The 14,423-nt window shown below is 41.1% G+C and overlaps 1 protein-coding gene across 5 annotated transcripts in view; it reads right to left on the bottom strand.

The window, feature by feature from the left end:
* LOC137192533 (microtubule-associated protein 2-like) overlaps positions 1–14,423 on the bottom strand; it is a 25,726-nt gene extending 11,303 nt beyond the window's left edge. For 4 of the 5 annotated variants that reach the window (XM_067603302.1, XM_067603304.1, XM_067603305.1 and 1 more), the window contains exons 1-8: positions 11,087–14,423; positions 10,730–10,969; positions 10,115–10,252; positions 8,847–8,908; positions 7,826–7,951; positions 7,466–7,604; positions 6,729–6,785; positions 5,939–6,246 (exon numbers count right to left, since the gene is read on the bottom strand). In XM_067603302.1, coding sequence (XP_067459403.1) covers positions 5,939–6,246; positions 6,729–6,785; positions 7,466–7,604; positions 7,826–7,951; positions 8,847–8,908; positions 10,115–10,252; positions 10,730–10,969; positions 11,087–14,423 — 4,407 coding nt within the window. The remainder of the gene's footprint in view (positions 1–5,938; positions 6,247–6,728; positions 6,786–7,465; positions 7,605–7,825; positions 7,952–8,846; positions 8,909–10,114; positions 10,253–10,729; positions 10,970–11,086) is intronic. The other variant, XM_067603306.1, reaches the window with a different exon arrangement.

The following is a 14,423-nucleotide window of genomic DNA, read 5'->3' as shown; positions in this document are numbered from 1 at the left end:
AAACTAATATACCAAGTTTTTGGAAAGTTGGCCCATTAATCCCATAATAAAAACAACACACGTTCGATAATAAACTACTAGCATTATATCAAAAATATTGATCTTTATGCGACTAATTTAATACAGCTGATGTCGACAATTTACGGTTTGAAATCATCAGCTACCACATTAACTATGTGAACAGGGAAAAACTGCAAACTGTACATTACTTTGGAGCATATTTTCTATAAATCTGTGCTATTTACATCAACCACCTGCTAAACTTTGCAGCATATATTTCAGGTGACTTACAGTTTAGCTGCATCCTTTGCCAGTGGAATAAACAACACTTAATTATTATGATATCATGATAACCAGGCTAGAAACTTGGTGTATTTCCTGAAGAGATCCTGCACTATACTAAAGACCATGGAGCCTGGAGTGTGCCACTGGAATAAATATAGACTTTTCACAGTTTAATAAGTTAATAATTTGCATTTACAAAAAGTACAGTATGTAATGAATGGATTGACAATTAAATTTAATGTATAAACTCATTCAATTAATACAGTTTTAAAAAATCCCAGAATTCATTTTAAAAAGGCTTTTAAATTTCCAGGTATGTTTACTTCTTAGTGCGATGAGGCTGAGCAGCTAGTTAGCTATCTAGCCTGCTAATAGTGTTAGCAATGCACTTTTCCCTGTTTAATGTTCGTTTGGTGGCTCATTCAACAAGCTAACGTTCAGGAAAAAATGTTCATGTTTGTAAGTTCGATAAGGAGGAGACTTCAGCAGGAAAGCTAATGACTAATGTTGACGTTACTGCTTCATGTAAGCCAAATATGGTTTAAAAGGAAGAGATCTGATTGGCTGTATGGAAACAAATTCTCAATTTACGCAGACGGAGAACTAACAGTATTACGTCAAATTACAAAGACAGGTGGCGCCATCATAAATCCAAAAGTTGTAGGATTTGAATTTCTCCCTTTTGGTTTCTGATTTTTCTCTCAGTGGAGAACAGAGGATTGTGATTTACAGAGCAGATATGTGTGCTATAGCAGACATAAAAACATGCAATTTAATTTCAGTTGGACTTCATTTGATGTTTCAAATTAAATTGTCATTTCAAAATGTAAGACAGAAAAATGTTTTTTTATTTTTACTTTTACTTTCTAATTACCAACATATTAACTGATTAAAATTAAACACTGTAAAGGTTTTTAATTATTCCAGTGGCACACTCTATTTCAGATGCTACAAGAAACATGGAGCCATAATTAACAGTGCTAAAGTGTACCAGCGGGTCTTTGGTCCAGGTCACACTGTGTGCCGCTGACAGACACAGAGTAATGGAGATGAGGCGCAGCACTGACTTCCAGATCCAAGAGGCCTTGTGTTTGGCCTCTGTTGACATATTTTGGTCCTTGTGCTGCTATGAGGACAATCATTGGACAGGTCAGTGGCCGGGCAGAAGCTTGCTATGGGCTGGGGGAGACTCACTACAGGAGGTGCTTGGGACTACTAAAGGTCAAGAGAGGAGTGTATTGCTGTCATGTGAAGACCGTTATATTTTATTGTATTTTCTAACTGAGTGAGCAGGAAAATTAAATGTCCTACCTCAAAGGTGACTACTGTATAATGACCTCTCTCTACAAGTTTGAATATTCAGCTGTTACGGAGGGTGCAAGCAAAGCACACTGAGTAATGGGAAAATGACACTGTTAATGAGTTCCTTATGATTTACAATTGTAATTGTTCACAGTATGTACTATAATATTAATTGTATTAGTACAATGTTTTTTGTATTTTGGATACAAACACATCATCATTCTTAATATTGGAAATTATACAATACGATTTCTGATGCACATCAGTCAAAATTTCACCATTGTGGCAAACCCTGCTGTTGCCTGTTCAGCATTGCTCTAATAATTTAATGGCTTATTTTGGTCCACAGGTGGGTCATCATGGCCTGCTGGGAACACCTGGGCCCAGTTCTTCCAGCCTATAAGGTTTAGGCTGTTACTAACTAATGTTCTCTCTCTCTCTCTCTCTCTTTCCCTGCAGGCAGCCATTTTGGTTATGTTGCAGCATTAGTCCCTCTTTGTTCCCTTTCACTTTGCCCTCATGCACTTTACAACATTCACACATCAGGTTCACCATCATGCACGCTCCACACTACGGACACCACTGATCTACACACCTCATGCGTGGTGTGCTTCTCTCTTTGTCATGGGGGTTGTGACACTGCCAATTAAGTTTAACATACAGTAAAATGTCTGAATATTCAACTGTTATTTTGTTTTTCTGCAGTATTCACAGTACTGTGAATCTTGAGAAATAGTGTAAATCTTGATAATTTAGAGATTTACCCTTTAATTGCTACTTTACAAGCTGCTAAGAAAAAGATGAAAAACATTACTGCCTAAATATGTGCGATTGTGGTTCACAGCATAAATAGGTAGAAACTTTGGGGTTGGTTTTAAAATATATGTTCTCCAAACCAGAGTGTACTATATGTAGTCACAAGTGAGTTAATTTGGAACTAAAATGGTCTAAAACTCTGAAAGGTTTACTATGTGTTTAAGTACGGCCAGAACTCTTTTGTCGAATTTCTATTTCCATGTATTGTCCTATAACTCACATTCAGTAATTATTAATCCCTCTCTGGGGTACTTTTGTGTAAATCATTTATGAGACACAAATAGCAGCCTTTAGGCTAAGTGTTTGGCTAGACATTTCCTACTGAGTCTCTAAAACACACATATGCCTTTAAACCCCTTGAGTCATCTCATCAAAAGATCATAGAGCCATTGCCTTAAGAGGAGGATTAAATTTTAACTTTGTGTCAGACAGCTTGTGGCCAAAGAGAAGTTGGGGAATCAGTTGAATCGCTGTGCCACAGTCAGTCCTGTGTTTAGACGGAAACTGCCATCACCACTTCATGTCTTCTAGGAGACACCTGATGCCACCCAGGGATGACATGCACAGCTACACACACACACACACACACACATGCACACGCACACTGTGAGGCTGTGGGTAAAGACACTGAAGGTGCTCTAGACAAAAATGAACCTGCTCACACATACAGTAGTAAGGTACTTCTTTAACTCCAATCTTAAACGTGTTTGATTTTATAATTGTTAATGCTGATGTTCATGTATTTAAATCTTGTTTTTGTAATGTTTATTAATTAATACATTATTACAATAATACAATAATCTGTATGGTGGAGTATACTAAATGTTTATTAAAGACTGTCATGACATCAAAATGATGTGACGTCTGACCGTTACTGGTTGGTTTTAGCAAAAGAAAAACATAGAAATGCATCTTGCATCTTTTCTGCATTATTATGGGAATCCTTTCTTTGCTGAAATGCATTAGGAACAATAAATATCTATTAACATTAAATCTTTCAACCTATAAGTTATAAAACAAGACCAAAGTTCTAATGAGGAGGTAACCCTCTTATAGGACACTGTGTTATGGAAAACAGATGCAAAGAAGTGTGACATGTTCACAGCCAAACCAAAGGTCCAAAGTACCCAGCCTCAAGCATTGGCAAACCGCTTCCACAGCCAAAAGACTATACATGAAATTCCTTGCGATGTGGCACTTGGTGGTAAACATTGGATTACTTATGCTGTTTAGCCAACTTTTCACAAATGCCCAGATTGCATCAGTTGACAACTTTCATCTGTGAGACCTTAACAAAATCACTCCCAAATCACTCCAAAAGACTCCTTTTGCTAGTCGTCAACCTCTCTGCACAGCCTGTGTTTTTACCCTACAGACACCTCCATTCCAAAACAGATTTGCATATCCCCAAATGACACTGCCAATCTTGATAAAGCATAGTCACTGATTATGACCTAGCACGCATGTTTGCACACACATACACACAAATGCACACACCCAAAAACTCCACTCAGGCTGTTTTTCCAGCAAATAACAGGCAGGCGTTTGGAGCATGATCCCTTCCTATTATGTGGCTGGCTGCACAGAGCAGCACAGAGACCAAGCAAGTCATAAAGATGTCAGCCAAACACTAAGGCTCCTAATCAGGTCATCAGTGGAAGCTTGTAAGAGCTGATGGCTAGAGACACACACTGCTGTTTTCATCACAATCCATCCTGTTGCAGCGCTGACTTTAGTGTTTCAGACTCAAGCTGGAACAAGATATTTGTCAAACTGTAGGGTATACACTCCCAAAGACCCTGCTAATGCAGATTCTGTGCAGCAACAGTAAACATGATTTGAAATGCTGATTTCTGTTGGCTGAAGTGCTGTCCTCGGTTTATAGAGCCAGGGGAATAACTGAAGGGAAAGGCACTGCTCGCAGTTCTGACACTCACTGAGGTGTCAAAGTCAGGTCATTATTATGTTTATTGAAATTTGGGGTCTCAGAATTGTTATGGTGAAGTTATTCTAAAAAAAAATCTCCATTTTAGCTTGTATTCTCAGGATCCTTAATGTTGATGCATGAATGGCAACACAGCCAGGTGAATTATGTGAAAGCTGTTTTAAGCAATTTTTGGAGGGCAGACAGTTTATATCAAACTCAAAGCAACAGAACATGGACTCCCTGTTGGAGTATTCTTTCTAGCCATTTGAAAAATCCAAGTCTGATATTTTCTCACCTTTCAGCCCTGGTTTGGTTTGCAAATTCCTGAGAAAAATATATGTCTTTTCTCCTTGCTATGTTCCTCCTCGCTATGGCTCTCTGCCATTTCACACAGGGCAGGAAACATATAATCACGTGTGAGCTCACTTGCTGGGAGCAGCTGCCTATAGCTTTATATGGAGGCACTAGAGGGAGTCAACCATACTGACTGGTGGATCAAAACAATGAGCTGTAAGTGACTAAAAACTGCAAAGAATTGCAGAGGTGGGTGTTGGTTCTCAATGTTATCATTTGATTCAATGTTAATATCAAAAGTATAGCTTAATTAAACTTTATGTAAATTCTTGTTGTAGCACAGTGTGTTACATATATCTCTGTTTCACTCAGATAATATACCACTCATAGAAAAAGGATACAGATCATCTTCAAAGAACACAAGCCCATAGAATAAATCTTAATGGGATTTGATATTTAAGTTTCACTAGCATTTTGGTGCTAAATTCTAACATTATTTCCTACTTTTTAATAAATGTGAATTTTATGTTTTGAGAAATGAGTCCATAAATTAATGCTGTAACATGTTTTGGTCCACAAAATTGTCTTTCTCAACTCTTTCTCTTCTCTTTCATCGGTGAGAGAGCATAAGGATTTGAGGACTGATGGTGGAAATAGGTAGGTAAAATACTAACAGACTATGTGTGTGGAGACAAGATGGAAATAAACATACAAAGAAGAAAAAGCCATAAGAGGTTAGTCAAAAACACACTTTACAAAACAATTAGTTTGAGTTGTTGCTCTCATTACTACTGGCCTCAGTGCACACAATGGTACACGGTATACAGATTTTTCTGTAAGCAGAGAGACATAGCAAGGTTATTGTCTGCCTCCATCTTTTTTTATTGCCACTGAACCCTTAGCTGTTGCTTTAAGGTTCAAGGACAGAATCCAGGTTATGGTCCAGTGGGAGATAACACATAAAATGTCTGTTTGCAGATGATATCAACATTTATTCATTTGGATCAACTTTTGATTGTACTTATCTATTTATGTTTTACTTTTAGTTCATTATGCTATGTGTTGTATTGTGTGGAAGTTTCAGGTGGCCTTGGGGAAACAGGTATTTTTTTTTATTTTTGTATGCTACATGTACTAATTAATTAAAAATCTTTATGCCATTTACTGTCTCCGAGATCATAGGTCAGAGACATGTGGGAAAACAGGAACCAAAAACAGTAAAAATAGGAATACAACGTTACAGAGGTGAAAAAACAAGCAAGTAGTTAGTCAGAAGCTACAGGGATTGGAATAAATGTTGGAGATGAGTGTCACCTGTCCTCCTTTGGGTTGGTATTTGATATTCTCTGTGGAGCCGATCTTGGACTTGATGTTCTTGAAGTCAGGCAGCGGCTGGTTGATGATGCGGAGCTGCTTAGGTGTGGTTGCAGGTGACTTGGGTGGGGTGCGGACAACGGCCACCTTCCTCTCCTGGGAAATCAAGCTGAGGGAGCGTGGGGTTCCGGGGGTCCTTGAGGATGATGAGTAGCTGGGCGGGGTTCCTGGGGTTATGGCTGTGGAGCCAGGGGTGCGGGGGGTTGAGTGGCCACTGCGAGCTGAACGGGAGCGCACTGATTCTGCAACTGTTGGGGGGAGATAAAAGGATGAAGGTTGGAACTGGAGGTAAAGAGGCAAAGTCCTAATGGTCCTAAAACTATATAACTCAAATTTTGGCGATTTCTATGTTTTAAAATTAATCATATTAACTATCCCACAGTGCATAGTTGCCTGTATTTAAAAAAGCATAAAACACTGTATATCTGTGAAGGTTTAAAGGGTTGTTGATCAGTATGAAACAGTCAATGACTACTTCACAAGGTGCTGAGATTTAAGGCTTTTAATGCTCCCTTTCAAGCCCACACAGTAAGTTGTTTTATAACTCCACTGGCGTATTTCATGACACTGGAATTTAGTTTTTTTCCAAGTGTCCCATTAACTTTTTGTACCCTCATACATTGTGATACCACTTTATACCTAGACCAGTACAACCTCATGCAATCCATCACATCATGTAATAAATCATTTTTCATAATGATAGCGGTATGGGGTATGGAGTCTCCTCTACCTGTCATACTGGGGGCTCGTCCCGTCCTATGCTCTGCCCTCATTTCAGTGCGAAACGCTACAGGAGGCAAAAGAGGAAAGGTTTAAGATTTAGAGACAGGATGCATTACAGGGGTGCGGGTGGGGGGATGGGGTTGTGAAAAAATAAAAAGCGGACATTTGGGGCTTGTTGGCAGTTAGATTTCACACACATTCACCTGAATTAGTACTAAAAGGGAGTTATGTATAAATAAAACACCAAAAACAGTTGCAAAGAGATGATAAAAGAGGGCTAGAGAGAGATGCATGAAGAAAGAGAAAATAAAATGAATAGGAAACATATGCTTATAGATTAGTACAGAATGAGTCAAGCAGGATACAGTACATAGTCTCAAACAGCTATATTGCTAAAATAAAGTCTAAAGAAAGCAAAAACAATGCAGCAGGCAAAAATGTAACAAGTGGATCTTCCATTGGCACACTACAGCTAAGACTCACTGTATATGTTGTTGCTGCTAAAAAAAAATCAGTTCATATGATGAGGTTTTCAAACTTAGGATCTGGGCATAAAACAACAGGAATGTGATTTTAGCTATTGAGAAAAAGAGAGGCAGACTATCTAGTAAAGGGTGACTTCAGCTCTCTGTAGTCAAATTCTTGACATTGATATTTATTTTAGACCCACCTACCTAATGCTACTTAAAAAACTGATACCTTGTAAAGGGAGTCAATTAGTCAATTAGAAGAACAGCAGCCTACATGTGGGTCTGCGGGGAGCTGTTGAGCCAGAACTGGTGATGGAGGTGGAACTCTCCTCTTGGTCATGGTATCCACGGCGACTCAGAATGGCGTGCCGCGGCAGAGAAGACCTCTTGTCAGGGCTCCGAGACCCACCGTCCTGTTGAGACAAGAAGTAGATCCTCAGGCTAGTTAGGCTGATGTCAGCCAGTGAATTCTTATTTTCTTTGTTTGTTGCTTTGTTTTTTTAATAAAAGCTGAAATGAGTTTAGATGGGTAGTAGTATAAAACAGAAGTAATTTTTGAACAAACTGTTTATTTTTTATGTTCTTTCCAGAACTCCTGCAGCTATTGTTCAGTGTTACACTAGCATCCACCTACCTTGAGTCTCTGTAATAGTGGGGAGCCTTGAGGCTCTGCTGGGGATGAGTGAGGTCTATCTAATGAGGCAGCCACTCTGGATATGGAGGTGGGGATCTTTGTTAGTGGCAAACGATGGGCATGGCACTGAGATGGTGCAACGATGAGACCCGGTGGGTGAGTAGCACAGCGTCAAAACATAGGACACAGGGTGACAAAATAGTGATGAAAATAACAGTGCTTCAACATGCATTATCAAAGCACAAAATCTGATGTATCCTTGGTGGAATGAGGAATGAGATATTAACATCAGATCTAGTGTGTAGTATTTAATCAAAGACCAACAAAACAGCAATTCATGCACATTTGTTATGAACATGTCACTAAGAAATAATGTATATGACATCCACACAAAAAAAAAAACAAGAGCTTGAAAAGAACATCACCATGCTCATGCAAAAATTCCTGACTTCAACAGCAACATGTTACACTTGCAGACATTAGTAACAGGAGTGTAGGAAGACTGCTAATAGAATGTGTAAATCAAAACTGGAATACCATTTGTGCTCAAATGACAGAATATACTTAGAGTATATTGTAATGAAACAACATTTAAGATGCAGAGATGGTGTTATTTTGGACACAATAACTGTCATTACCATGGTGGAGGAGTAAAATGGAGTCACGACCACAGCCACTGGAGAAATGTCACAGGGTGATTCAACACCCACTCAGTAATTCTAGATGGCTCTATCTTGTCTATTTGTGCAAAAACCCATTAAACAAGGCAACAATAGCAAACATGTTACAGAATGCAAAAGCAATGCAGTTTTTCTTCAGGATTAGGGCTTCCATAAGACAGAGAGGAGACTGCACGGCACGGTTTCTATCTTCAGTGTCAATTTGTCCTGACTGATGTTTATTTAGTTGCTCTACTGCAAATCCACTTGGTGACTCAGGTTTGCCAGTAAAGCTTTGACATGGTATTTCTCTGTCTGGTACCAGAGGTCATACCCTTCTTGGGCTGGTGGAGTATACTCACCGATGCTCTGTCGCGTGACTTTCTGGCAACACTGAGAGGCTGGCGACCGTCCGGTAGTGCCTCTGAGAGAGAGAGAACTGAGTGTCAGTAATATTAGAATAAACAGACAGCATACATGTGTTAACCTTCATATGTGAAAGAGGAGGAAGTGAGAACCTCTGAAAGTGTACCCTTGTTGCAATACCTGGTTCTCATAAGTACAAAGATACAAACATACAACTTTGTGCGCTCAAATCTGGCATGGTAAACTATATGACAAATCGAATGTTCTGGGAGTGGGTTGCTGCCCCCTTGAGAGTACTGTTCTGCAAAGATTTGGCAAGATATCACACAGAATGGGGGATTTTGTATTATGTAAGACAACCCTGGAAAATAATCTAATTGGGGCAGAGCTGCAGTACACTGAGCTTTCATCATCAGTGACACCGAATTCAGTCCATCAGGGGAAAACGAAGTGCAAACTGACTCTAGGACAGGGAAGCATTACAGAGTCTTTATAGTATAGTCCATAGGAAAAAAATCATGGATTACTAGTTGCCTGGCAACCATAGGTTGAAAAAGGCTTGAGTGTATATGTAATTCCTAAAGACAAGAGACGTCAGGAGTTTTAGTTATATAGTTTTTTTTTCAGACCAAGCAACTTGTCCATTATTATGAGACAATTATATGAAAGACATAAGCAAAGGATATTAATGTGATAGCACACACCACCAACAGCTCAGCAAGTATATAAAACAGTTAAGAAATGGTAGCGACAGAGAAGAATGCATTTAAATCAATCAACTGATGCATCCAGAGAGTAAGTTAACACCAATTAACATTTTCTTTGCTGACCTCCTGTTTTTGAAGTACTGATCTTCATATAGAGATGTAGAAGTGTACTTGGAAATTGTTCAGTGCACCCTTCAATCACTGTTAGGTATGGCTATAGGTGCATAGAGCACATAAAACAAACTTTCAGCCAGAGGACACCAGAGAAACAATGCTTTTCAGCTTGGTGTTAGGTTACTCTTTTTGGACCAAATGAAGAAGATGCAAAAAAACCCATAACAAAAAAAGAAGAAAAAAAAGACAAATGAAGCCAAATAAAATGAGTATAGCAGTCTGTTTTTATTGTAATCAAATACAAAGAAACCCATGTAACACAAAAAAACAACTGAATGGATGCCAAAACCAACATGGAAGCTGACAGTGTGGGTGAGATGTGATGCGAACTGGTGTTCTGTTGGCTCGCCTGCAGAAAACACCAGGCCAAGGAAATGTGTCACCTGTGGGTCTCCTTCTGGGACAGGAGTGGTGCTGGGTGGGGCGGGTCTGACGGACAGCTGGTTTCAGCACACTCCTCCTGGTTGGGGATTGAGTCTGAGCCTCCATTTTTTTGGTAAGCTCAGTCTTCCTTATCACAGCTTCATTACCATTGGGCACAGAGCCATTGACAAAAGCAGAGACACACAACAATAAGCAGAGGCAGAAGGTGAAACATAAAATACAGAATGCTGCAGGATAAAAAAATCCACAAATGCCATTTTTAGTTGCCATATTTGTTGAACTACACTACACCAGCAATTGACTCAAATCACTGTGTCAGTGAGTTATTAAGATGCACCTTTTTGACAGAGGTAAGCTATAAACCACAAGATACTGTGTTTACCGTTTCAGAACAGCTGAGAGCCACAGTCAGGCAAATGATGACATCAAGCCACTGCTTTAAATGTCTATACAATACTAACTGACAGGACAAAACGTTTTTTTTTGACAAGGTGACAAACAGTACAGTTTTTGAGCAACAGAAGGTATACATAGTATGGGGATAATCAATAACTACATTATATGTAAATAACTACTACTACTAGAAACCAAAAGGAAAACAAAATCATGAGAACCTTTTTTCTTCTTGACCTCCTCTCTGGGGATGTAGACAGGTTCTTTGCGGACAGGTTTACGCTCTGGTGTGGAGATTCGGCCTTTAGCCCGCCCTCCCTTAGTCTTGAGTTTTGCTGGCTTTTCCTGTTTCTCTGTCTTCTGTTGTGTCTGCTTGTCCTGGACCACAGCAGGCTGTTTAACTGGGCTTGGCCCCTTGGGCAAAGGTTCAATCTGCTCTGTAAGCATGCTCCTATCATCATCTGAAATGTGGCAAAGCAGGACATGAAAAACATATTTAACCTACATGTTTTGATTATACATAAAACAATATTCCAGAAAGAAAATAGGAAGGAACAATCCATTAAAAGAGAGCTTACCTTGTGTGTCCACCCACGAGCTGTCCAGGATAGAGTCGTCCATTGTGGTTTCATCTCTGTCATAACTTTCTGTCTGTCCTTCTGTTTCAATGGTCTGAGCCTCCTTCTCAGGAGATGCAGGGGTCTCAGGAACATCACAGACCTCCTCTAGACTGCCAGCTTCCATGTCTGCTTCCTGGGCCAACTCCACAGATTCCTCATCTTCCTCATCTTCCTCTTTTCGTACAGTACAGAGAGCTTCAGGCTCAGGGGGAGCTGAGAAACGAACGCTGTGTCCCGGTTCGTCTGCTTCATCGATGGTCTGGACCACAGTGATAAAATCATCTTCAACTGTCACCACTGATTCGATGGCAGCACGAGTCTCTGGGATTTCTTTTATCAGTGCTACCCCAGCTCCTTCCCCTTCTTTCTCTAACACGTTTTCCTCACCTTCCTCTTCCTCCTTCTCAGCCTCCGCAGGTTTTTCAGCTTCCTTCTTGGCAGGTTCCATCACTGCTTTTTCCTCTGGTTGTCTTGCTGTCTCCTCAGGCTTGTCTGTAACCTTTTTGTCCATCTCAGCCACTTTCTCTCTCTCTTCCTTCTCTTTCAGTTCCTTTTCTATCTTTTCCTTCTCTTCTTTCTCTCTTAACTTTTTCTCTTCTGTTTCTTTTTCCTCTCTTTCTTTCCTTTCTCGCTCCTCTTGTTCTATCTTTACCCGCTCTTCTCTTTCTTTCTTCTCTCTCTCCTCTTTCTCTTTCCTCTCCTTCTCTTCTTTTTCCTTCTTCTCTCTCTCCTCTTTCTCTTTCCTCTCTTTCTCTTCTTTTTCTTTCATCTCCCTCTCCTCTTTCTCTTTCCTCTCTTTCTCTTCTTTTTCTTTCTTCTCTCTCTCCTCTTTCTCTTTCCTCACTTTCTCTTCTCTTTCTTTCTTCTCTCTCTCCTCTTTCTCTTTCTTCTCTTTCTCTTCTTTTTCTTTCATCTCCCTTTGCTCCTTCTCTTTCCTCTCTTTCTCTTCCTTTTCTTTCATCTCCTTCTCCTCTTTCTCTTTCCTCTCTTTCTCTTCCCTTTCTTTCATCTCCCTCTCCTCTTTCTCTCGCTTCTCTTTCTCTAATTTCATTTCCTGCTCTTTTTGTTCCTTCTCCTTCTTTTCTTTTTCTGCCCTCAGTATCCTCTCTGCCTCTTCCTTCTCTCTTTGTTCCTTCTCTTTCCTTTCCCTCTCTTCTCTTTCCTTCATTTCCTTCTCTTTCTTTTCTGTTTCTTCCCTAATTTTCTTCTCTGCCTCTTCTTTCTCTTCTTTAATTTTCTTCTCTGCTGCTTCCTTCTCTTGCTGTTCCCTTATTTTTCTTTCTGACTCTTCTTTCTCTTTGTCCTCTTTGCTTATTCCTAACACTGGTGAAGGTGTTCTTTTGGGGGAACCGTAAACTTCTCTTTGTTTAAGTTTGGAAGGTGAGAGCACTGGGGAGAGCAGCTTATCATCATCAATATTGCTCTCCACAGAGGAGGTTGGTGAAGTTTTAACGGGCCTGGCAATTCGGTCCTTGGCCATGCCAGTCAGCTGGTACACATCTTCGGCATCCACCTCCTCATAGGCCTCTTGGTGGACCAGCTTCACCTTCTCTCGAAGCTCTTGCAGTTCTCGTTCCTCCTCCAAACTGAGAGGCCTGTCCTCCATCTCCAATTTGCGGATCTGCCTCTCATAGTCAGCAATCTCAGTTTCTGATGCTGAGCCTTCACCACTAGCTTGTCGTTCTGTCTCACTAGATGACCTCCCACCTTCTTCTAGAGTCACAGTGACAGTTGGTGTCACAAATGACTCTCCTTGTAGAGCAGATGGTTTATCCTGCTCACTTACAGGTTTAGTCAGCTGATTATCTACAACTTCTTTGCCTTTTTCCTCAGCAGGATCTTTTTTCTCAACCTGCTTCTTGTCTTTTTCTTCAGTGACAGCAGCTCCTGATGGCTGGCTTGTGTCCTCCACAGATGTGTCTCTGACAGCTAATTTTCTAGCCTGCTCAGCAACTTTCTCCTCCAGGACGGAGTGGGTGAAGGCCTGTGCAGAACTGTCTACAGGGCTGAACACATCTGCAGGGGATGGCATGGGCCCTGAGTATTCACTGAACACACAATAGCCCATCTCTTCCAACTGGCTCTCACTCTTTCTGGCTCCGGGGCTCAGTTCCCCTGAAACAAGGCTAGCAAGTGGGTCATCAGAGAAGGCAGGAACATCAGCTTGAATTGACTTTCTCCGGGTGATTTCTGGGTCAGTGTTTTCTGATGCCAGTCTGGAACGGGTACCAGCAAGGTCCAGCATCTCAGGCAAGTCTTGCGCCATCACTGTGCCATTTTTATAGGTGTTCTTGGAGGGCTGGGGTGATTCTGGGGACCCTGGTTCAGGGCTGGGTTTTGAAACTGGTTCAGAGGTCCTTGGAGGAGATGAGGAATCTGAGGTGATAGAAGCTGCAGTCTCCAGGATCAGGGGAGGGAAGGATGGCGGCTTCTCCACTGAAGGGGTAGTGACTGGGAGGTAGTCTGCTGACTCATCTAGACTTCCACTAGTGTATGACATGATATCTGTGGCCAATGGGGAGAAGTTCCTTGGTCTGCCTTGGCCACTTTGATCCAATGCTCCAATAGTGATGTTAAGTGAGTAGCTCCTCTGCTCTAAGGCCAGTTTGCCAGGGGAAAGCCTGCATTCATTACTCTTGTCGGGAACTGTGAATACTCTAGTGTCTTCTGCAGTACTCTTTTTGGTTTCAGGTTTATCCTTGGCTTCAGCTAGCGCGCTGTAGCTGATCTCCTGAGGCCTGGAATCAACTGCAGTCTTCTCTTCACCAGCTCTGCTCAGTTCGTAATATCCCTCACCCTTATATTGGGGAGCTTCTTCAACCTCCATTGCTGATGTTTCAAAATATGCTGACATGCCAGATCTGTCTCTTGCGTCTCTTGTTGAGTCTCCTCCTGGAACTTTGACTCCCACTGAGGAGAAATCAGAAGGTGCACCAATGCTGCTTAACTCTACCACCTCTACTGAAGGCTGCTTCTCTGATACTGTAATTGGCTCACCATAAGTAGGCTGAAGGGTGAGTGATCTGACAGGTTCTTTGGTTTGGTTTTGAACATTCGGGGGTACAAAGGAGGGCATATCCATGGTGGGGCTCTCTGGTACGACTCGTTCACCAGCAAAGAACCCCTGCATCTGGGGCTCAAAAAACTCCTCTGGGCGTTTCTCTGATCCAATGCTGTCTGGGCTCATGGAACCACTTTTCTCACTCCCCTGCTTGTCTGAGTCCATCTTCAAAGCTGAAAGGACATCTATAAGTTGGCTGTTTTGAACATCACAGAATAAGTATTGCTTTGGCAT

Source organism: Thunnus thynnus, chromosome 11, assembly GCF_963924715.1.
Source record: "Thunnus thynnus chromosome 11, fThuThy2.1, whole genome shotgun sequence".
In the NCBI taxonomy this organism is placed as follows: Eukaryota; Metazoa; Chordata; class Actinopteri; order Scombriformes; family Scombridae; genus Thunnus; species Thunnus thynnus.
The sequence above is the reverse complement of the archived record's forward strand: the minus strand, read 5'-3'. Positions and strand labels throughout refer to the sequence as shown.